At 42.2% G+C, this 22899-nt stretch overlaps 1 protein-coding gene and 1 non-coding gene across 3 annotated transcripts in view; both read left to right on the top strand.

Moving 5' to 3' along the window:
* The first annotated feature begins 841 nt into the window (after nt 1-841).
* Nucleotides 842-1005, top strand: LOC141572996 (U1 spliceosomal RNA). Its single transcript, XR_012498583.1, has one exon. It is a non-coding gene; the product is annotated as a U1 spliceosomal RNA (small nuclear RNA).
* A 9838-nt stretch (nt 1006-10843) lies between these two features.
* The window catches only part of RBM20 (RNA binding motif protein 20), a 184043-nt gene continuing 171987 nt past the window's right edge, over nt 10844-22899 (top strand). The window contains exon 1 of one of the 2 annotated variants that reach the window (XM_019725113.2): nt 10844-11622. In XM_019725113.2, coding sequence (XP_019580672.2) covers nt 11450-11622 — 173 coding nt within the window. In that variant the 5' untranslated portion in view covers nt 10844-11449. Of the gene's footprint in view, nt 11623-11979; nt 12269-22899 lie in introns of those variants that run through there. The other variant, XM_074339075.1, reaches the window with a different exon arrangement.

The raw sequence follows: 22899 nt of genomic DNA, 5'->3' as shown, positions 1-22899 counted from the left end.
GAAAGAGAAGAAAGCGAGAGAGAGACAAAAAAACAGGGCATGCTCTTTCTTTACAAAAGAAATCAACTAATAAATGTAGGAGGATTGATTCAGTTAGAAAACCTTCATTTATAATTGATTCTGGCAAAGGCTCATCAATGGATGCTAAAACTGTTGAGTAATGACTATTGATGAATAGGGCACTTAAATAGTCTCAGTATCAGTCCAAAGATGATTTCTAATTACCAAGGAAAAGAGATGAGATCTGCTTTAAGCAAGTGAGACAACTTAGCACCATCAGTAATGGAACAAATCAGCACAATGCGCCTCCTCATGTGAGGAATGGAAAATATACATCACCTACATAGTCTTCTTCCTAAAATTTTTTCACCTGAATCTAGTAATGAGAAAATGATAAGGCAAATACAGAATATAGAATGTGAATTCTATAAATCAATTTACCTGGACTCTTCAAAAATATCAATGTCATAAATGACAAAAAACAGTGTGGAAACTATTCCAGGATAAAGCAGACTAAAGAAGAAAGCAAATTTAAAGCATTCAATTTGGATCTTAGATTTAAATAAAAAAGCAAATATAAAGGACATTATTGAGGCAATTGGGAAAATTTGCATGAACAGAAAATTACACATTATTGTATCAATGTTAAATTTCTTGGGTATGATATTGTGGTTATAGAAGAGAGTATCTTTGTTCTTTGGCACTACTTGCTATTTAGGGGTGAACTATCATGGTGTCTACCACTTATTTTCAACTAGTTCGGCAAAAACAAAACAATTAGATAGTTATCTGAATCCTTGAAGCTTACTGTGAAACACACATTCACAAAACTGTTGCTTTTATACTTCACTGGCAGGAGAGATACCATGATCACGAAGGTGGTTTTCCCAGGGCGAGGCTTATCCATTGCACTCCAGATACACTGACCCCTGCGATTTCCCCAAATGTGGGAAACTCGACTGCATAATTTGTGGTAGTGGGGGACTGCGTTCACGCTCTCCCCATGTTAGAGAACAAACAAACAAACAAACAGAAACTGTTGCTTTAGTAATGATCTTCATAACACACCCTAAAAAGCCTAAATCATAATTGTTGGCAGTGGGGAGGTTGTAGGAACACTCAATTATCATAAAAATCACCCTTCATGAAGTAGTTCTTCAGGCAGTGAACACTCAGCAATGGAGAAGTTGTAATTTGTCCAAGATTATGGACAGAAGGAAAAGCCTAGAACATGAAGTAAGAATACAGTCATTATCTATGCCTTAGACTATGTGAGATTTCTTTTTTCTTTCTGTTTCTTTTACTTTTTAGGAAACTTTTCATTAAAGTATAACATACGTGAAGAAAGAGACACAAATCATAAATGTATAGGTTGTTGAATTTCTGCAAAGTGACTACATCCATGAAACCAGCATCTAGATCAAGAAAAAGAATAATCCAACATCTCCGAAGCCTCTGAAGGCTAAGGGTTAAAGGTGAGCTTGAGGATCACGGAATGGATGCTTCCCCCACTGGTTACTTGGCATATTTAACTTTTTCAGCAAACATTTCTTGAATACCTTCCTCTTTGTGAGATACCCTGAAAAGCACACTGCCTTCCACACCATCACATCCTTTGTGTACCTATCTATGCACCTGCCATACCAGAGGCTGTTTGTGTGTTAACATCTTTCTCGGGTGAGGATAGACATTTGTTGGGCATTCACTGTCTGGCATCCACTCGTTTCTGGCACACTTAGATTTTCCACGAGGGGAGCCACAGATTCTCCAATTTTCAATATGCATGCTTCAGGTGGAGTTGGTGTCACATCTGGCACCAGAGGTGAGGATGTGACTCTGGCTCAACCAATGAGATTATCACGTTTTCTGGCCATACATTGGTACCTGACCCAGTCAGAGCCAAAGAAATGTAATAAGGATTTTATGAGGACGACTGGGAGAGGCACACTCACTTTTCTATGAGACTTGAACCTGGGAGGATGTAGACGTGGAAATGCTAAGAGCCATTGTGCCAGGTCCAAAGGGTCATGCCAGCTTCAGAATTTCCATGGGATTGGCTAAAGTCTCCACTGAGACTTTTTCGTGGCCCAACTTCTCTTTCTGCTCAACCCTGCTTACTTTCCTTTCCCTTCCTTTCCTTTCCCTTTCCATCCCTTCCCTTCCCTTCCCTGCCCTTCCCCACGTTTTGATCCCAGAAGTAGCCTCTAATAAGCCCCAGCTCTGTCTCAGACTCTGCTTCCCAAGGAACCTACCTGGTAGGCATGGTGCTAAGCACTTACATAAATTATTCATTTCACAGATGAATTCTGAAGACATACTATGTGCCAAACACACAGCATTGTGACGTTCACAATGACCTATGAACCTCATTCAGCAGGTGAAGAAATGAAAGCACACAGTAGTTAGGTAACTGCCCAGTGTCACACAGCTATTAAGCAATAGTCTGGATTCGAACTCAAGTCTGTCTGATTTTAATGAAACTGCTACAAACCAACCAATGGCAGAACTAAAAACCACTCCAGGTTTCCAGCCTGGCCAGACTTTTAGTGTGAAAGGAGGCGTGCCTGGAGGCTAGGACTGGGGGGGCTGCGGGGGTTTATGGGCGTCAGATCCTTCCTCCTTGGACCGTGGATCCTGGCCTCACGCTCCTCCCCTGCCTCCTACTCTCACTTGGTCCAAATATCTTGCCTTCCTTGGTACTAGCTCTGGCACTGGAATTGAGCTCAAGTGCTTATAGGGTGGGGGACATGGTGAGGAGCCCCCGAGGCCCCTCTGGCTGTGCATTCCTCACCTGGCTTCCTGGGCTCTCAGATCAAGGAACAAATCCTTTAACTTCCCTCTCTCCCCCAGCACCTTCTTCCCCGTATTATTTTCCGGGGACTGACAGTTAGAAAGTACCATGAACTAGGAGGCTTCACAGAAGAGAAAGTTATTCTCTCTCAGTCTGGGGCCAGACGCCAGAAACCCAGGTGTGGGCAGGGCTGTCTGAGACTCTGGTAGAACCTTTCCTTACCTCTGTTCCGTGACTGGCACCTGTGTCATGCCAGTCCGCCTCTGTCATCACACAGTGTTCTCCCTGCGTAACCGAGAGCTACATTTGCCTCCTCTTGTAAGACACCAGTGATGTTGGTTTAGGGCCCCACCCTAATGACTGTAAAAACTCGATTACATCTGCAAAAACCCTATTTCCTAATGAGGTCACATTTAAAGGTGCCTGGGTTTGGACTTCAGTAGCTCTTTTGGGGGACACAATCCAACCTATACCACTCCCTTAGACATTTTAGACATGCTGATTTACTCTTCCCTGGGGAGAGTGGAGGAGAGTGAAGTAGGCATACGTTAAAAGGCCTTACCCCTCCTCAATCCTAACTGGCCTTCTTTGGGACTGTTTAAATCACCAGAAGTCCAGTTCCTCAGGGAAACATTCCAAGGAGTGGGAGCAATCCCCTAAGAACGCCCCCAGCAAATTCTCCACCTCCAAAAACCAACCCAAACTGCACCTTTCACCCCTCCCCGGCTATACTCTCTTGGGCATCCTGCTCTCATGGATTCAGAGTTTTCTGAGCTGCCTTGTGTGATGCAGGTCGTGATTACAGACACTTGACTCTGGGCCAGCCTTGTGCTCAGCCTCTCAACAGGAAGGAAAGATTTGTTATCCTTATCCCGTGGATGGGGAAACTGAGGGCAGAGAGCTTATGAAGCAATCCCAAGGTCACTAGGCTGGCAAGGGCGGAACCAGGATCCAAACTCAGCTCTGTGAGTCCTACCCACAGTGTGTTCTTCTGACTGTACCCCTTTTTCCCTGTTTGCCTTCCAGATGGTTCCTACAATTATTTCCTTTCACTCTGGGGCTTTTATGAACAGAAGGTAACTGACATCCTGACTCAGGGCACCCCTCCCTCTTTCAAGAGAAGATTGTGTATTATGATTACTGATTGTCCAGTAGGAAGTCCAGTAATCATAACCTTAAAAACAGCTAATGACAGCTTGCTGAGCCCCAATCATATGTCATATGACACTGGCCTAAGTAATATAAATGAAAAAAAAAAAATAAATTCAGCTTTATTGAGGTATAATTGACATACAAAATTGTAAGATACTTAAAGGGTACATGGTGGTGATTTGACATGTACATACATTGTGAAAGGATTCCCCTATCTAGTGAATTAACACATCCATCACCACACATATTTACCTTTGTGTGTGTGTGTGTGTGTGTGTGTGTGTGTGTGTGTGATGAAGGGACCAAAAGTTTTGCTTTTTGTAATATTGACTTTTAAATGTTTATTAAGAAACAAAAGGCTCATAAAGAACCTTTGACCCACCCCCCTTTCCTGCCCAAGAGATTCAGACAGAAAAATCTGCTTCAGGAAGGCATCCTTAGGATGGTCCGCCTTAGCCTAATTTGAATTAAGTATGGGAGATAGGAGGGCTTCAGGCTGGGGCCGGTTAGCTAGATGTCTGCTACGTCCCATTGTTTCTGAGTTGCCTAGAGAGAATCTGTCTGCGTGCTTGTTCCACTCTTCCTCAGCTACCTGTACTTGCCCATTCTCACTTCTGAAATCTAATACCCCATTCCCCTCTCCTCCCTTGTCCAAAACATCACATTTACCTAGTGTTGCCTCACTGTCTTTGGAATTTTCATGCATATGTAAATTTCCCATGTGCAAGTATTAAAAATTCGATTTTCCCCTGTTAATCTGTCTCTGTTAATGTGATTACTAGCCCAGCTAGAAGAACTCAGAAGGTAGGAGGAAAAGTATTACTTTTTTAGTCCCACAGTGAGAACATTTAAGTTCTACTCTCAGCAGATTTCAATTATACAATACAGTATTATCAACTATAGTCACCATGTTTTACATTAGATCCCCAATCCTATTTATCTTACATTTGAAAGTTTATATCCTTTTACCAAGCTCCTAAACACTTTACATTTAATCTCGACAACAACCTTATCATGTGGCCACTATTATTCCCATTTTTCAGATGGGAACACTGAGGCTCAGAGAGGTAAATAACTTGCCCAAAGTTATGAAGCTAACAGGGTTTCTAATGCAGCTAGTCTGACTCCAGAGACTATGCTGAAAGGGGGGTAGGCAGGGTCTCTTGCAAGGGGTGGCCCTGGATGACCAAAGGTGCTGCTGTATCAGGGAGTGGCACCTGTCTACCCGCTCCAGGCCAGCTGCATGGGTGCTCACTCAGTGAGGTCAGCACATCACAGGCTTTGACTGTTCCTGGCGTCACGCTGGCATGCAAAAGCCTCCGGTGTTGCCTTCCATAATGGTCACCTGATCCGCAAGCTGGTGGGCAAATTGCCTGAGACGTTTATTCCTGACGAACAACTGGCCTGACAGACAGACAGCCCGGGTGATAAAAGAAGACAGAGGAGGTGGCTGGGGGGAGGGTCTGGATAAAAGAATCCTCTGCCTCTGAGAAGGCTGTTTTGCTTGGCTATGGCCCCAAGTCCCACTAGTGGCTTCTGAATGACGGTGACATTCCCCAGGGATTAAGCATGCAGTGTGGAGGCTGGGTCTCCATGGGGCTGCCGAGCCCCGTGGAACTTAAATCATGCAATTAGCCACCAGCTAACATTTCTCCCACATTCATTTCATACCTCCGTGATTTCCCATCCCCCCTCCAAAAAAATTCAGCTGCAACGTGTTTTATAACACCCCTGATGGTACTCTGCTGCTTTGCTTTCTCTTGGAAATAGCAAAGGAGATAAAGCCATTCTGTGGATCCTTCAAAGCACAGCTCAAAATTCTTTGCCAGGAAGCCATGCCAGGTAACCCTGCTCTACTCGACTCTGAAACTCTGGGACTCTGAACTCAATCCACAGTTGCTGGTTTGTCGCCAAGTACTGAACAAGTGGAAGAAGGACAGCGCTCAAGCCACCTGGGCTTGGGACAATGATGCTTTTAGGAAGCAAAGATGCTTATGTCACTTCCGGTGTGGGATAACTGCTTTTCTGTTCAGGGACATTGAATATACCTAGTGATCCAGAACCCAGATTTTCTGACTCCCAGTCAACTGCACTACTTTGATTATATAGTACAATACCTGTGCGGCTCATTAGAGGTCAGAGAGCCTGGCTGATAAGTCCAAGACCAGAGAGATGGAGGCTAAGCGTTTCCCTGCAGCCAATGAGGGACGAGTTGTTAGGCAGAAAAGAACTTCATGGGTCATGTCCTCACTTTTCCTCAGCTAAAGTTCCCTGACTGTCTCCTTCAAATTCAAATGTGCATCCAGTTCCATGAGTAACCACCTTATTTTTAAACAGCATCTTTCAGCCACTCTCTCTTCTGGGTTTTCAGAGAGGCAACACTTTGTGAAGCCAACACAGGACTTTATTGTATGATTGTTTTGAAACATCTATAGGGGTTCCATGCAGTTCAAGTAAAAGATTGTGCTGTAGCTCTGAGGGGCCAGCATATAAATCAAGCTCACCTCAAGGGGAGGGAAGAGAGAAGTCAGGTCATACGGAGAGCTAGGAAACCAAAGGGTGAGATAGAGATACTGGAGGCAGCAGAGAGGGTCAAACCAGCCAGGAGTTAGCAGAAGTTTCTGATCTCAAAAGCCCCATGACTCCAATAAACACCACTTGGAGTAGTTAAAAAACTCCACCCTAATTGTAATCAAGACTGGGTTACATCCACCGCTACACCACTTAGTAACTGGCCAGATGGTTGAGCTTCTTTGAGCCCTAGTTTCCTTTTCTGTAAAATGGGCATAAAATAGTGGTTGTGAGGATTCAATAAGAAATATTATGTACTCGAGACAGTCTAGCACAGAGTAGCACTCAAGAAATGGTAACTGTATTTATTAACACCCAGATAACAGTTAATATGTTACAGCTAACGATAGGCTACTTAATATTTATCCAAAATTGTCAAACCCGTAGACTGTAACTCTAATTAACATAACTGCTGGCAAATTAATGAATTAATTACTTAGCTGTCTTTATTGGAGTTGTTAGGATATCAAAAGGGTACTCTGGACAATCTATGTATTGTCCATTCTGTTTCTCCTTCATTCTTCCGGATGAATCTTTGCTTTAAAAACATCCTATTAATTTGCTCAGTGTAGTTAAGAATTACTAGTTGAAGAAACAAGTTTTGTTGTTGTTAGTTAATAAAATATAACACATTCACAGTAAAAATATTCAAACAATATTTCAAGTATTCAAACAATATAAAAAGTCATCAAAGGAAAGGGTTCTGCCCTATTCTAACTTCCAGAGGTAATTAATGTTAATAATTACTTGTATAATCTTCCAGAAATGTTTTATGCTTTTTTATTTGATCATACTGCAACATGGTTGAGGAACTTGCATTTTCTCCTTAATAGCACATTTTGGAAATCTCTTCCTAACAGTGTATATAGATAGATCTACCTCCTTCTTTATAAGGGTTACATTGTATTCCCTTGTATGTATCGACCATCCTTTATGTAACCAGTCCGCCATTGCTTGGTCCTTAGATTGTTTCTAGTGTTTTCTACCAATTAACCCATGTCAAGAAGGGTAACTGCTGAGTATGGTTTACTTTGTTGCAGTTTTAATAGACAAGGGACAACTCACTTCCAAAGAGGCAGCAACAACTAACACTTTCACCCACAGTGCATGAGAATGTCTGTGTCCCACAGTTGTGCCACAGTTCTGGGTATTATCAAACTTTACAATTTACTAAGTAAACTGTTATTTAAAAAATAGCAGTAATGATATGTATGTGGAATAGCAGTACATATTAAATGAGCTCATCTTCAGCGATAAATGCTCACAATCACCTGTGAGGTGGGCTAGTTCCCCTTTGGACAGAGGGCATGAGTTGCAGGGAGTCAGACCAAGCTTTGAACCTGGGTTCCACTGTTTATTATCTCTGTGACCTTGGACAGGTTCTTCAAGCTTCTCTGTCTGGAAAATGGTGACAGTCAATGAAATAAAACATGAAAAAAATGCCTAGCACCAGTTCCCAGAACCCAGTAAACATTACATTACACAACATACTAGAGTGCCAGGGCCTGGCAAGTTTGAGGAATACCCTAGCAGTAATATTGACCTGGGTTCTACTTCCTGCTCCTTTCTACCATCTCATGCCCGCCCGCTTAATTTGCTTTTGAAAGTTCTTGTTTGTAAGGTAACAAGTTGGATCCTTCCTATAAATGTACTGATCTGGCTAGAAATTAGTGGCAGAGTTGAGTCACCATGCAAGTGGCATTTTACATCCACTGGAAGATGCAGGTAGCATCACAGTAAAAGAAGACAGGTGGCATCAGCTCCATGTTTGGCACTGAGGCAGCGGTGAGAGGTTTTGGGGTCAGGTCGACCTAATTGCAGTCCTGCTTCTGCCCCTTGAAAGCCAGGTGACCTGGAGCAAGTTCTTATAGCTATCTGAGACTTGGTTTCCTTAATTCTAAAATGGACCATGATAGCTACCTCATGGGGTTACTGTGAGCATGAAGTAAGGAGCTATGAAAACGCTAGCAGATGACTCCTATTTAACATTCAATATAGTCACAGATAGCAAAGCCTCCCTGCCTGACCATAGCTTGCTGGTAGGTGAGGAGGGATGGGATACTTCTGCAGAGTGGAACAGAGAGAGATGTCACCAGCCCTCAGCTCCAAGTCACGCTCCCTATTTGTCAAGTCAGATGACTCACACTGCCTTTCTCTCACTTCTGTGACTGTGAAGATACGCTGGGGTGCTGGGGGCGATAAGGGCACAAGACAGACAACAGCAAGACAGCTACAGTTTCTTAAATGGCTGCAGCCCCAGTGAATGATCTTTTTCATTCTTCCTGGAAAGAAGTGAGAAAACATAAGTAAAGAAAGTATTTTTCCATTGGAACTGTTTAATACACTTAATGTTAGACATGCAAAATGGAAATGCTAATTCAATTTTATCTTGGGCAACATTTTGTGGGGATCTTAGTTAGGACATGAACTAGCTTGAGGTTTTCTGCTGCAGCGTTCCCCTCTCCCTTTGTATCTGTTTCCATCGAAATTTGAGTTACTACGTAACACATACATTGCAATTATTAAGCTATAATCCCCGAAATGGGATTTTTGAAAAACACCTTGTGAGTTATCAATTTTTCCATTTCCTTAGTTTGAAAATTTCAAATTTACACAAAGGATGCCAGAGAAGCCCAAAGAGTACCTAGATTTACCCACTGTTATTATGCTCACTATACTGACACATTATTTTTGAGACATAGAGAGCCACACCCATATAATATGCGGGGTTTTTTTTTTTTTTTGTGTGTGTGTGTTTTGTTTTTTGCCAGTAAAAATGTTTTGGGGGTGGGTTTAATTATACCAACATTGTGACTTTCAGGCACTCAGCTTCCTAGAGTTTGAGATCTGTTGTTCTATTTGGCTATAAGGTTGAAATATAAGGAATTGTGTTTGTAATAACTGTCAGATTGAATACCTCCTGCACCAGCTAGACAACATACATTATCTCTAATCCTAATTGACTGTGTAAGCCAGGGTCTCAATTTACCTAATCTGGTAACTGGCACTCACAGAAGTTGAGTCACTCCGCTGGTAAAAACAGCTGTCTTGTTGACTACAAAGCCCTTACATAAAGGTTTTGGAAGATTCTCAGAGGGAGATTTTAATGCAAGCGTGGCGAAAATTTTAGTTTTAGTACCTGGGAGAGCGGCAATGTTAATTTCAGGTACTTTCTCTCCACAAGGAGGTTCCCCAGAAGGTGGAATTCTATGGAAACCATAGTCAGCACTTACATGATAGAAACTAACGATGTTGAATTAACCATTCAGAAAACCTGAGAAGGCTCATTTTGGGGCAGCCTCAAACTAGCCTTGGTGGAACAAAGCTCCCTGATGCCTCCTCATTTGCAAAATGGGGACGACAATATCACTTTACCTGAGATTTTTGGTGAGACTCAGTTTTGAGAATTGTGACGATCTTTATGAATACAAGGAATTGATGTATTATTTTATCTGTAGGAAGAAGGAAGGGGGGGGAAGAGGAAGGAAGGAAGGAAGAGAGAGGAGAGGGGGAGATCTAGGTAGGGTGACAGAAATCAAGGGAGGCTTAGTTTCCTGAGGCTGGAGGGGAAGTTGACAAGAACTCAGTCTGCAAAGAGAAGAAAGCACCTTTAAGGAAATTCAATTAGTTGTCAGGTACCCGAGAACTCATCTCCAGAATTTTCCTCCGCGTGGCTGCGGAAGGAGGACGGGTGGGTTTGAGACCCTCAGCAAACTTCTTTCCAGGCCGGGGGTTACCCTGGCGTGCGCTCTGGCTTCCAAGATACTTTTCCTTGTTTCCTGAGGCTGCGAGTGTCAGCGTCTAGAAAGCCAGTGAGCCCGATGGACTGTAAGGATCTCCTGGTTGGCTTCCGTGGTCTTAGATGTTTCTGCGGCACCAGGTGCCTCCCCAGACCCCCACCCACGCGTCAGGATATCAAGCTGCCCCTCGCGTGGTGGCTCCTCAGCGCAGGATGCCCGCGTGCACGACTGTGAACCCGAGTGTGCAGGTGAACTGGCGCACACACGCGCGCCGTCAACCAACCGAACTTCAGAGGCAGGGATGGTGGCAGTTCGAAGTCGGCGAACTCTTTCCTTCTCATCCTTTACATTTCCACTGAGATTTCGCCAACAAATAACAAGAATAAAACGTACGCTTGGTTTTGTCCTTGCGGTCGCGGGATCGTGGCGGGTCATTTAGAGAAGAGGGGGGGAAGGTGAAAGGAAACCACGGCTGCCCCACGGGCTGCTTCTGGGGACCCCTGAAATCAGCAGCTGGAACTGCTATTTAGGAGAGCCCTCGGGCCTGGTCATCTAAGACCTGGGGTTACAAGTCCCACGGACCTGAGGGAGGGTCCAAGCTTGTCCACCGCGGGGTGGGGCCCCTCAGCCGGGAGTGGCGCTGGCCGGCATCCAGCCGCCAGAAGGTGCCAAGCCCCGCGCACTTCGCACTGGCTCGGTTCGCCCCGCTTGGCAGGAGCGCGCAAGGCCGCGCTCCGGGAATAGGCGAGAGCTGGGCGGCCGGCGGCGGGCTGGCGTGCGTCTGGCCGCCTCACGCGGTTGCGCTGCGCTGCAGAGAGCCGGGCCTGAGGGCGCTCGCTGGTGGGTGGCGCAAGCCGCGCCCTCTGCCCGCTCGCAGCGTCCAGGCTCCGCGGTCAGAGCTCCCCGGACCACCCGGGCGCCGAGCAGCCCCCGGCAGCCGAGCGGTGCCTGCCGGCCGGGAGACGCCCCCTGGCCCCCACCCCCGCGTGGCCCGGTCGGAGGAGCGGGAGCAGCGAGAGGAGGAGGAGGCGGCGCCGCCGGGACTGCCTCCTCCCCGCCCCTCGCGTCTCCTCCCCGCGCCACCGGGCAGGACAAGGGTACTGGGCACGGGGACCCCGGCCAGTGAGCGCCCGTGCCCCGGGGCCACCCCTCGCGCGCGCAGTGTCGCCGCAAGCCGGGGCAACTCTCGCCTCACATGGTGCTGGCCGCAGCCATGAGCCAGGACGCGGACCCCAGCGGCCCTGAGCAACCGGACAGAGATGCCCGCAGCATGCCGGGTGCCCCGGCGCCCCCAGCGCCCTCGGGCCCGCGAGGGATGCAGCCGCCGCCGCCTCCGCCCCCAGCGGGCCTACCCCAGATCATCCAAAAGTAAGTGGAGGGAGAGAGAGGAGCGGGGGCGGGGGTGCGCTTGGGGGGACACGCCCCAGGCGCCCCCTTCTGTGGCTTCATCTCTCTAGTCCCTGCTAAACTTCGCTCGGCCGCCTTGCGTTTGAAGTTTTCCTCCCCACTCTCCCAGCAGAGTCGCTGTCATTCTGGCTGTGAGGTTGGGGACAGGAAAACCAAGCTATTCAGGGAAAGTAACGTTGGTTTTCCTTATCCGCTTTCTCTTCCCTTCAGGGATGTTACTGGATATTTTGAACTAAAATAGCCCAAATTGGGGAGAAATGGACCAGAGACTGTATTTCATGTTTCTGGTCCCAGGGGGCCGCTGGAATGTATGGAGAGCCGTGTGTGAGTGTGTGCACGCGCGTAAGGGTGCGTCGGTGAAATGCTGCCACCAAGAAACCACCCGAACGGTGCCCCTGAAGTCAACCAGTGACACTGGGCGAAGAGGGTGGTGAGGGTTTGTAAACATGTTTTGCTTTGCCCTGAAGACGTGTTTACGCTTTTCAAGAAGGCCCTTGCAAAGAGTTCTCAGCCGCGCAACCGGTTTCCATTAATATTACCTACCATCTCGCGATTCGGGGACCGGTGCGACTTGGGTGGTGAATTTTCCAGCCGGCTTTCCCAGCGCGTGAGTAGGTTGGGGTGGTCCACAGGCCCTGAGAAGAGAAGCTCTTTCTGCCCACCCGGGGACCAAAAAGTAAAACGGTGACATTTTGTTTGTTCTTTCAAGATTTTGTTCGACAGTTTGAGGCCTAGAATGCTGTTTTGTTTGAAGGATATTTATTCTCCTAAGGGTTTCCCTCAGCTTGTAATGAAGGCCCCCAAGGTAGTTTAAGCAATGTAGGAAAGTCTGAATGACTTGTCGCTTGGGCGAAACTGACGAAACTAGAGAAATACACACAAGTACAGCAAAATCAGTCGTATGGAACGGAGCAGACGTTTTTCAGCGCTGCTGAATGGATGCTTTGAGTTACATAAACTTGTTAAAATGTAGTCAGACAAATAACCAGTGATGGGACGTAAATGGAAGTAAATGGTACTTCAATGCTGTTATTACGACTGATTTATATAAAAGAAGTAGTGAAAATTCAATTTTGAATTTTCAAAGAATGAATTTTCAAAGAATTTTCAAATTCAAAATTGAAAGAATGCTGGTATCGTATTTCAGAACAAAATGGTTCCCTTTTTTTGACTGGCAGAATACTAAAGCTCCATTTATGACAACTTTTGCTTTAATTTGTTAACTTTCAACTGCTAGTAACTTTCCAACTGTATGAAAATTAAAATATTTTATATCGCTATTCTGTTCCTATTGTTTTGCACATTATTTCAGCTAAGACTTACTAAATATGATTGACAGTTTATGTACATCATTATTTAAAATGTCTCTTTAGTTTTTAATATAAATATAAAGCAACAGAGAAAAAAAATTTTAACCTAAAGTTTATAGTTACTGAATAAATGAATTGACCAGTTGTTAATTGGGAAACATCTGATGTGCTTCTGGCCCGGCCAGTGTCTTGTGGCTTCAGATTATGCCACACATTAAGTTTACTGAATTTGCTTTCGTATTGTAATCACCGTGCGTTTTCCTATCATTTACTTTTAAGTAGGAAAAAAAAAACTAGGAATTTTATGTTCATAGAAAAATCTTTGTAAATGGGTGTCTGACTATGAAATGTTGTCAGGTCAAAAATAAATGCCATGTTGTGAAAAATGGATCATTTAAAGTGCATTTCAGTTACCCCATATAATAAATAATTTACCTTGTAAATTCATCCCCATTTTGAAAATTCCATCTCTGAATATCTTACTTTTAAAACATAAGACTGAGTTTTTCAAAGATGGCCCCCTTCTGCTAGAAGTCCAGGATGGAGACCTCAAGAAGCGCCTGCCTTGTTTTGCACTGGTGACAGATCAGTGTTCAGGAGCCAGGTCCAAGGCGGTGACTGTGCCCATGGGATTTGATTTTAATGCGCTTATCTTTCAGTCTTTATAAGGATGATGTGGGGTTTGCGCTCCCCTCAATACCCACTGAAATTCCACTGGAACCAGGCGTAACATGGCAAATGCTTTGCAGGTCCACCTTTAATGCGCTGAAACTTGAGCATGTTATTTTGAAACTACGTTTGCATAATTTAATCTGAGCAACCATTTTTCTGAAGTTATGAGGTGCTGTTTACATCAGCCATCTTTGAGAAAATGTAGTGGGGAGGTTGCCCTCAGCTGCGAAATGAGCTGTCAGCCTCTTGATTTGGGAATTTTGTGAGCAAGGACTTTGGATGAAAATCTCCTCTAGTAGATCGCATATGAAATAAATTTTATGGCGGGACCTTTGTTTTTTTTCTAGTTATTTTAATGGGGTTATGATGTAATTTATAAGGGGAGAAGTTTTAATCTCTTTCACAATGATGAAGATATCAGTCTTTGTAATGCGTAGCGTTTAAGGATTGCAAGAATTTTTTTCACTACTTAATGTCCACATTTATTGATTTTCATTAATAACGGCTTTCATTTCGGGTAAAGTCAATGACTTTGGTCAAATAAACGTCACGATCATAGTAAAAATCAGTTCCTGTTCATGTAACTTATATTTGGTCTTAAGAGAATTGTTGTATACATTTATGTTGATAAGCACATGAGGTGATGATGAATAATGAGACTGATTTTGGTGTTTTATGGAAGCCAGTGTCGGTACTTATGAAGACTACGTCGAAAGTTAATTTCTGTGGAGTACTTTTGTTCTACTCGGCATATTTAGTTTTCTTATTATTGCATTCCTGGTTTCAGTCGAGAATTGTCCATGACCTTTCTGCTTTCGTTAACCCCTGACTCCTGGCCAATATTGGCGGTACCTGTATAGACTATCAGCAATGTTTAGACACATATAGCTCACATCTTGTCAGATCTTTGTTTTAAACGTGCATTCTCTCAGTTGGCCAATGTGGAGGTATTGCTGGATAAAATGTAAAGCATTATGTAAGCCATTTGGGCAACAAGAAATATAGATAACACTTTAAGAGGAGATTTGGGATGAATTTTAGAAATCAGAATAATTTGAGGACTTAAAATATATTCTCCATACTAGCAGAAGTAAGACAATATTGACTGGTATGTGTTGGTGAATGTTTTATAAGGATTTATCTCCACAAACATTCACAATATTTTATTTCCAATATATTTTATGTTTTAACTTTGTGCTTTGAAATCAAACCTAATTCTTGATTTATAAGAAGTTATTTATTTACCTTGATGAACATTAGAAATGGAAATTTTCGGCTTATAGTTTTAAAACTCTCTCCAGAATGAAAGCAGAGCCACTCAATTCTACGTGAAATGTTGAAGTCAGTTGTCAGATGCAACTACTAACTTGGTGAAAATTAACCAAACAAGCACATACACCTTCTGTGAGGTGAACACATAGGTGATTTTCTGAAATTATTTGATTCGAAGCAAAGTATTCCTTCCTGGCTAATGCATGACATCAGCCTTCATATTTAATTTGAATATAGATGACTTATTTGTTCCTTTCCAGATTATTTTAATAAACATTGAATAAAAATCAATTATAAAAACTGAAAAAGTTTTATTTTAGCATTTGATAGCTAGTGTCACCTGCATGTGTTTGTGACTTACGAAGGTATAAATCCAGCTTTAATTTCTCAAGTTTGTAACCTTCTGCATGGCATTAGTTACACTGGCCGACTATGTTTTTTGGCCGACTGTTTTCAGAGCAAAACACAGTGATCCCCTGATTCAGAATAGAAAATGTTACAAGGAGTCCTCTGATTGCAGTCACTTTTATAGACATTCCACATTGGAAAGGATCTCCATGTAGCTCTTCAGGAGTGACATGCAAGCAGGTTGTAGGGATGTCCACCCACTTTGATGGACATGCTGACAATTACATCCAGAACTGGGGAGGAAAATGAGAATTTGCCCAAAAGGGACATTACCTCACTCATACTCGGTCCTTTTCTGAAAAAAGGATGGAATTTCTAACATCTGTGTCAGTTTCTAACATCAGTTTTAGTCCATTTTTAGGGGAAACAGGGATACAATTGTAGAAGGAATTTTGAAAATTTTAAATACCATCTTAAACTGCACATAATACAAGCATTCAGCAGGAGAAAACATCTGAGAGGATTAAGCGTTTACCCAAAACAGGGAAGAAGAGAGGGTGGGCTCTTAGCATTCTGCAAAGTTTCTTTGCTTCTCTAGAAAGCCTCTTAAGGGTATTTGTTTTAAAGGAAATTTTGCTTAAGGGTTTGTTGTGATAAGCATTTTTAGATAGTAAGGGTAGCCATCCAGTTATGAGTTTTTCTCAAATGTCCAAAGAGATCAGTATTATGAAATGTAGTACATTATTCCCATTAGTCATGGTAAATGACTGTACATATGGTGTACACAGAGCTGTTCTAATGGCAGTGCTGTAGGGAAAAGAAAGAAAAATTTTATCACCCATTTTATTCTTCTATCCCCTCATTCTTTTGCTACCTCCTGAGCAGTTTATCAAACTAATAATTTTAGAAGCCCAAATCTGTCAGTTGTAATGTGACCTCAGATCTGTTAAGATCTCTTTGTCTTTCTTATAGTTACCAGGTGGAAAAGAAACCTACCAGATTTGACTCACAGTGAAATGATCCCACATTATCCAGTTTCTCTCCCCCCTGCCCCTGATTTATTTTTCTTGCGACTATAAGTCCTTGACTCCAGTTAAACTAATATTTCTTCCTTGTCCACGATAACCAATCCTCGAGTAGACAAACCAGTATAGCTCCATTCACAGCTTTGATAAACAAGAACCCACAAAATGTTCGGGAACTGGGGTCTAATCAAGGCACAAATGGATTAAACTAAACGTAGAAAGCAAGAATGGAAGAAGCTTGAGATGATGGGGTTAAAACTCCAAAGAGAGATTCAGAGGCACGTCTCACTTCTCCCTTCATCACCCTGGTCTCCCAGCCAGACAAAAGCTCAAAGGGGTCTTCAGTGCCGCAAAATCTCATTTAATCTGATTTCTATTTCCTGGTAATTATCTTGTTTGGAATGGTATAACTGATAGGATTTTGTGTGTTTTAACAGGGAAAGTTGTGGATCCACAGCTGGTGTGAGTGACTGGTAGCTGTGTTTAGAAGAGCATGTTGAAAAGTTTTGCAGAAAGTAAAGTGATCCGTATTCAGAATCAGAGTAAAGACGGTAATTAGTGGTTTGTAGAAAGAAGCACATGGCAATTCCCTTTCTGGTTAATGAACCTGACTGGATCTCGGTGATATGTGTGTTATCCTGGGAACCTAATATTGCTTGTTCCCACCAGTGAGAAGACTGGGAAATCCTGACTTTAATTAAACAGGCACATTTTTGAATCAGGAATGTGAATTTGGTTTCCAACACCACCAAGGGGGTGTTGGCAGTGGGCTGATACTTTGCCTGGCTCAGTGGGTGGTCACTGTTTAAATTCTACCCAACTAAGGTTTCAGTCTTTGACATTTACAGACAGCAAGTTTGGGGACAAGTCATCACTGCCAGCTGTTTGAGAAGGAGGTGGAAGGGAAGGACCCCCCTCACTCCTCCAATATTTTCTTTATGTGTTTTGGAGATGATGCATATTGCTATGATATGATGCATATTCTAATATGATAAGGTCTTTACAGCAGCAGAAGTTATAACCAAGTTAATGGAGCCGCCTCTTTCCTATATTCCGCTGGTTTTTATAAGATAAATAAGTCCCTGGATGATTTACAAGGCAACTTTTCAACTTACTGACAGCAGATCTGTCAGGGAGATGGTACATATTGCTGTGAATGTATTTTATGAGCAAAAAGGGAGCCGTTAGGCAACTTGCATGAGGAGGTGTTAATAACTTGTAGCTCAGTTTGCCGAATAAATCTTCCCATGTGTTCAGGAACAAAAGGCTGAGGGTCGTGCATGTGTTTGAGGGGGGTTGTCACTCCATAAAGATAGTTTTCACGCCACTTTGCCCTTCTTTTCATGTGGGTATTTGCTTTAAGGATGCACGAGGCCATTTGCTGCTGCCCTTTCTTTGCACCTGCTTTCTCTCGATCATAGTAAAGACCCATCAGTTATCAGTTGCCACTTCCCGCTCTAGCCCAAACCTGGAAACCTCCCTCACGGCGTCTGGACATCTTAAATACTACTTTCTGATTTTGCAGCTTGTCTATAAACTCTTTCCCAAATTTGTTTTCGGCTCTTATTAGATCTGCTCTGAATCCTGACTCCAAGAGTCATGACACTGAAGGAGTGGATAAAGTAATATGTATTTTAAAGATGTATTAATTTCACTAAGTTACTTCTTTTGGTTTATTTTGAGTTTATTATTGAATAGAACGATTTAGGATCTGCCTGGTGTTGCTCAATGTAAAATGAGCATCTTTGCTCTAAATTAATTATTGTGTTTCTGACAAACAGGGTTACAGAGGAAAAGAAAACCCTAACTTGGGAGTGGGTGACCTGGACAAGCCAATTAATCTTCCTAATCCAGCCTCTCCAGGGGTTGAAAATGATCGATGGCAGCGCTTACAAGAATAAAATTATGTGAACCTCCAAGAATATTGCTGAGTGATCCTCAGTGTAGAATGCCTTCCTTTTCCCCATATACCTCATAGAGAATATATCCCATAGTGTTTATATTTTTGCAGTGGACACAGTTACCTGTTTGTGAGATTGATCACTCATAAAAATAGCAACAACCATAAAAAGAGAATTAAATCCTTTCTCCAACATTTGCAAAGAATTGTTTGAATCAGTGACTTAATTTTAAGTGAGAAAAGCAGACGCTAGCATTAGAAGGGCATTTTATACTGTTTTCAAATCTCTGAAATTTGTAATAAATAAAAATTATTTTGAAATAATTATCTTGGAACGTTGACTACTTGAGTTTGCAAAAAGAGTTCTGCTTTCAATTCAGAAGACAGGTCCAATCATTTCCATGTGTTTAAATTGGATTGTATTTAATACAGGCAGGTGGGAATGTGTTTGGTGATGTCATTGTTTTTAGAGGCAGAAACATGTAAACACAGGACCTATGGGCGTCTTCTAGGAGCCTGGCCGCGGCGCAGACTGGACTCCATAAACTGTGACATGCAGTCAGTCAGCAGTGTGGGCTGCAGAGACGGCCAGCCCAGAGCTCGCGGCCTGAAAAACACTTTGCAAAGAGATCATGGTTGTCCAGAACTTGGGCCTTAGGTTTCCCTGTGACCTCCGTGAACCGAAGAGACCAAATGTATCCAGTACCTCCTAAGGACTGGGTCTCCTCGGGGCCCTGCACCCTCCCGGTTAGCAAAGTCACTGATTGCTGGCATTACGGAGAACCTTTATTTGATATTGGAAATATTAGTTTTTAATCATCTGCATAAAAAGGGAGAGGAGTTGTTTGATTGAACCTTGACTTATAGACTTTAAGTTATATACCTAAGAAGATTTATTGCAGCATTGTCTAGAAGAGCAAAAATTGGAAACCACCAGAATGTTCCTCAGTTGAGAAAATAAATCATTTGCATGTAATAACAGTTGTAGCATTCAACCATCAGGATGATGCTATTATCTTATATTTATTAATACGGAATATAGACTATATAATACTGTTTACTTAAAATAATTACACATGGCATGTGTACAGGTATCTCATGTATTATAGGCAAAATGGGTATGAGTGTGTGTGTGTGTGTGTGTGTGTGTGTGTGTGTGTGTATGTGTGCCTGCAAGGCTGGAAAAACATCCAGAGAACACATACAATGATGTTAACAGTGGTTCTAACTCTAGGTGGTGCAGTTATCGTGGTTTGTCTTTTCTTCTTCTTTTTTATACTTCCCATTTTTTTTCAGTGAGCATATAGTAACTTCATAATCGAGCAAAGAAAAGTTTCAATTTTTTTAGAACAAACATAGGAGAGACATTTCATATTGGTATGGCACTGTTTTGAAGACTCAAGTGCCCAGTAGCATTTTAGATTTTAGACCTGGAAGGCGTCTGTTAGCTGCTGTAGCCCAGCCCTCCCGGTTTTCTCACTTGGTAAAGCAAGTGAGCATCAGAGAAGTCAACTGTGTTGTCTGAGGTCACAAAGCAAGACAGTAATCAGGTTGGGATAGGAATCCCCATCTTTCTGTCTATTGCATTTTCTGCCAGGCTACCCTTTTGTAATAATGGGAGAAAGTGAAATGGAGAGCATTTTTAAACTATGTATCCACCGGCTCTAGTCTGATCACTCCCCCAGTGAGATTTTGAAACGCACGCTTGGGTATGTTATGTGCTCCCCGCTCTCCCCCATAGGTTTTTGCGTGTGGTAGTAGACTAGGTCTCCCCACGCGTCTCATGCTCTGTTCCATCTGCCAAACTGAAACTAAGCATCACATTTTTTTCCCCTGAACTATTTGCAAGTAAGTGGCATAACCATAAATCTAAGGAAATTAATTGTAATTAAGTAATTTTTTTCTAATAAACACTAGATTGCTAACTTTCCAATTGTCATAAAAATGTCTCATGGGTATTTTTAAAAATCTCTGGCTTTGCATTTGTTTATGACGTCTCTTTTCATTTAGCAAGTGTACTCGCCTTTTTCTGTTCTTCATGTCTGAAGATTTCGGGCTAGTTGTCTTATAGAATGAACCATAATCCAGACATGTCTCTTGTTTCTACTGACCAGATTCAGGTTAAGCGTTTTGGTAAGGGTATGCAGTGGGCGATGTGTGTTCCACTACGTCTGATTCCCTTAGTTAACGTGCTTACTGCCAGCTCTCTCCATCATAATGGGGCATTTTTCTTTTTGTGATGAGGGACTTGTGTGGGAGTAATACGGTGAGACCCTCTGAATACCTTGTTTTCCAACAAACTTTTGTCTAGTGGTTTTATCTTTTAATTTGCCAATACTCTAAAAAAGCCCTTTCGATGAAATATGTGGAATTGAAATGATAGCGAAGTATCACTTTAGAATGGATATAGTTGAAATCTGACAGCCTTGCAAATATGCTTGTGTGGTACTAGCCCGTACATATTATCTGGAGCCTCTGGATTTTTGTAGTCCTGTCTTGATAGTAAGTTAACTGATGGGCTAGCTACTTCCTACTTAACTTCTACAGCAGGCATTCTGTCACAGGCTGCGGTCCTTTTTAATGTCCATACAAAATGAATATAAACTCCCTTTAATGCTAATGGCAGTGAGTGGATGCTAATGTAATTTTTGCTAGCTCACACAATTTTTTTGGCACCCTCTTAAAGCTATAGTGACTCTTTGCAAAAAACCTTTTATCTCCCTTTTCAAAATCACTATATGAAGTCGACTTTAAAAATGACTGATGACTTGCCCTGGAGCCTAAAGTGGGTAAGTCCTGGAGCTGGTCTGTGACTACCAGTTTGTTCATGCTTTTTAGATTTAAGTTACATAGCTATTTTTGCCTCTTCCAGATTAGTACTCTTATTTTCATGCAGAAAATATGTATGGGTGGGGAAAGTGGTGTGGAGAAGTTAAAAGAATCAGGAGCAGGCTCTGTGTTCTAGAACCAGCTTTGCCACCACTAACCCTGAGCCTCAGTGTTCTCATCTGTAAAAGGGAACAGTAAGATCAAGTGAATAATGGTTAACATTCATTGAGGGCTTCCTGTGTGCCAGCTACTATTCTAGCACTTTGTGTATGTTTTATCCATTTAATCATTTAACCCAACAATAATCCTGAAGTAGTGCTGTTATTTTCCCCATTTTACAGATGAGGAAATCAAGTCACAAACTTACAAGGACTCAGCAAAGCAAAGAAAAATAATATTTATGCAAGAATCGGTGGGGTGGGGCTGGGATGGGAAAATGTTATGTATATTCAGGTAATCATATCATCTCTGTAAATATCCGTGTCCTCAAAATAATTTCTAGAAAACCCATCATTTACAAAGAAAATATTATAGAAAAATATTGCTGAAATAAATTTGAAAGTAGGTCAAATTTAATTTGGGACAAACTGAGCAATCCAATTAAAACCATTTTTGGGGGTTTCTCCCCCACCCGCCTTTTTCTTGTAATTTAAGTATGCCTTTCGGTTTAAAGTGAAATCCATATCCCAATTTAAATTCCACGAGCAAATCTGACGTTGGCATTGACTCGCTGTCTTACTCTGCTTGTTATGCATGTTAGGCAAGATCTGAATTTGATGCTCACTGAGAGTATATAAACACTTATAATCCTCTCAGCATGTGCTAAAATAATAACAGATAGGATAGTTTGATTTGCAAAGTGAGTGTCTGCCAAGTTCTACTAGACATTTCTGAACCAATTCAGAAAACCAGGATTCGGCAATGATTAAAGTGTCCTAGGTTCCTTCCTATTTATAGCAAAAAGAATTCCTGACTTGAAACACAGCCACATCAAGCTTGCTTAGTCTCCACCAGATGTACTTCTTGAAAGGTCTTAGCAGACATTGTTACAGGTGTTCTTTTGCTTTAAGAAACCATGGCATGTAAAAACCAGACGTAATAGAATCAATAAATCAGGAAAGGATTGTTTGCTTTTGACATGTGAAAGGGTTTATAGTAAAGACCTTTAAACAGTGAGTTTCTCAGCATATTTCAAATAGAAATTTAGTACGTCTAAGAATTTAGAGGTCCAATGGTAATTTTTAAAACTTTTTTGTCTTTTTACAGAGGCGTAATTAAAATATACTAAACTGCACATCCATCAAACAATCAAGATAATAGAATATTTTTGTCACACTCAAAAGTTTCTTACTGCCTTTTATAATTTATCCTCCTTGCTTTCCCTTAATCCCCTCCCCTTAAGCAATTACTGATCTGCTTTCTATCACTATAGATGAGTTTGCATTTTTTAAAACTTTATGCAAATGGAATCATAGTACTCTGTTTTTTTTGTTTTTTTGTTTTTTGTGTTTTTTTTTTATTTGGTTTGGCTTGGCTTCTTTTACTCAGCATAATGATTTTTTTCAGAAATAATATTTTTAAAACTTGGGATAAAATACACATGATGCAACATTTACCATTTTTACTATTTTAAACTATAATCACTGGTACTAAGTACATTCACAATGTTGTGTAGCCATAACCACTATCTAGTTCCAGAACATTTGCATCACCCTAAAAGGAAACCCTGTACCCATTAAGCAGTTATTCCCCATTCCCTCCACCCCGCTCTTCCCCCAGGCCACTGGCAACTACTAATCTGCTTTCTGTCTGTATGAATTTGCCTATTCTGGACATTTCGTATCAGTGGAATCATATAATATGTGGCCTTTTGAATCAGGCT

This window comes from Rhinolophus sinicus, linkage group LG07, assembly GCF_036562045.2.
Source record: "Rhinolophus sinicus isolate RSC01 linkage group LG07, ASM3656204v1, whole genome shotgun sequence".
In the NCBI taxonomy this organism is placed as follows: Eukaryota; Metazoa; Chordata; class Mammalia; order Chiroptera; family Rhinolophidae; genus Rhinolophus; species Rhinolophus sinicus.
Note: the sequence above shows the minus strand (reverse complement) of the source record. Positions and strands in the feature narration are given on the sequence as shown.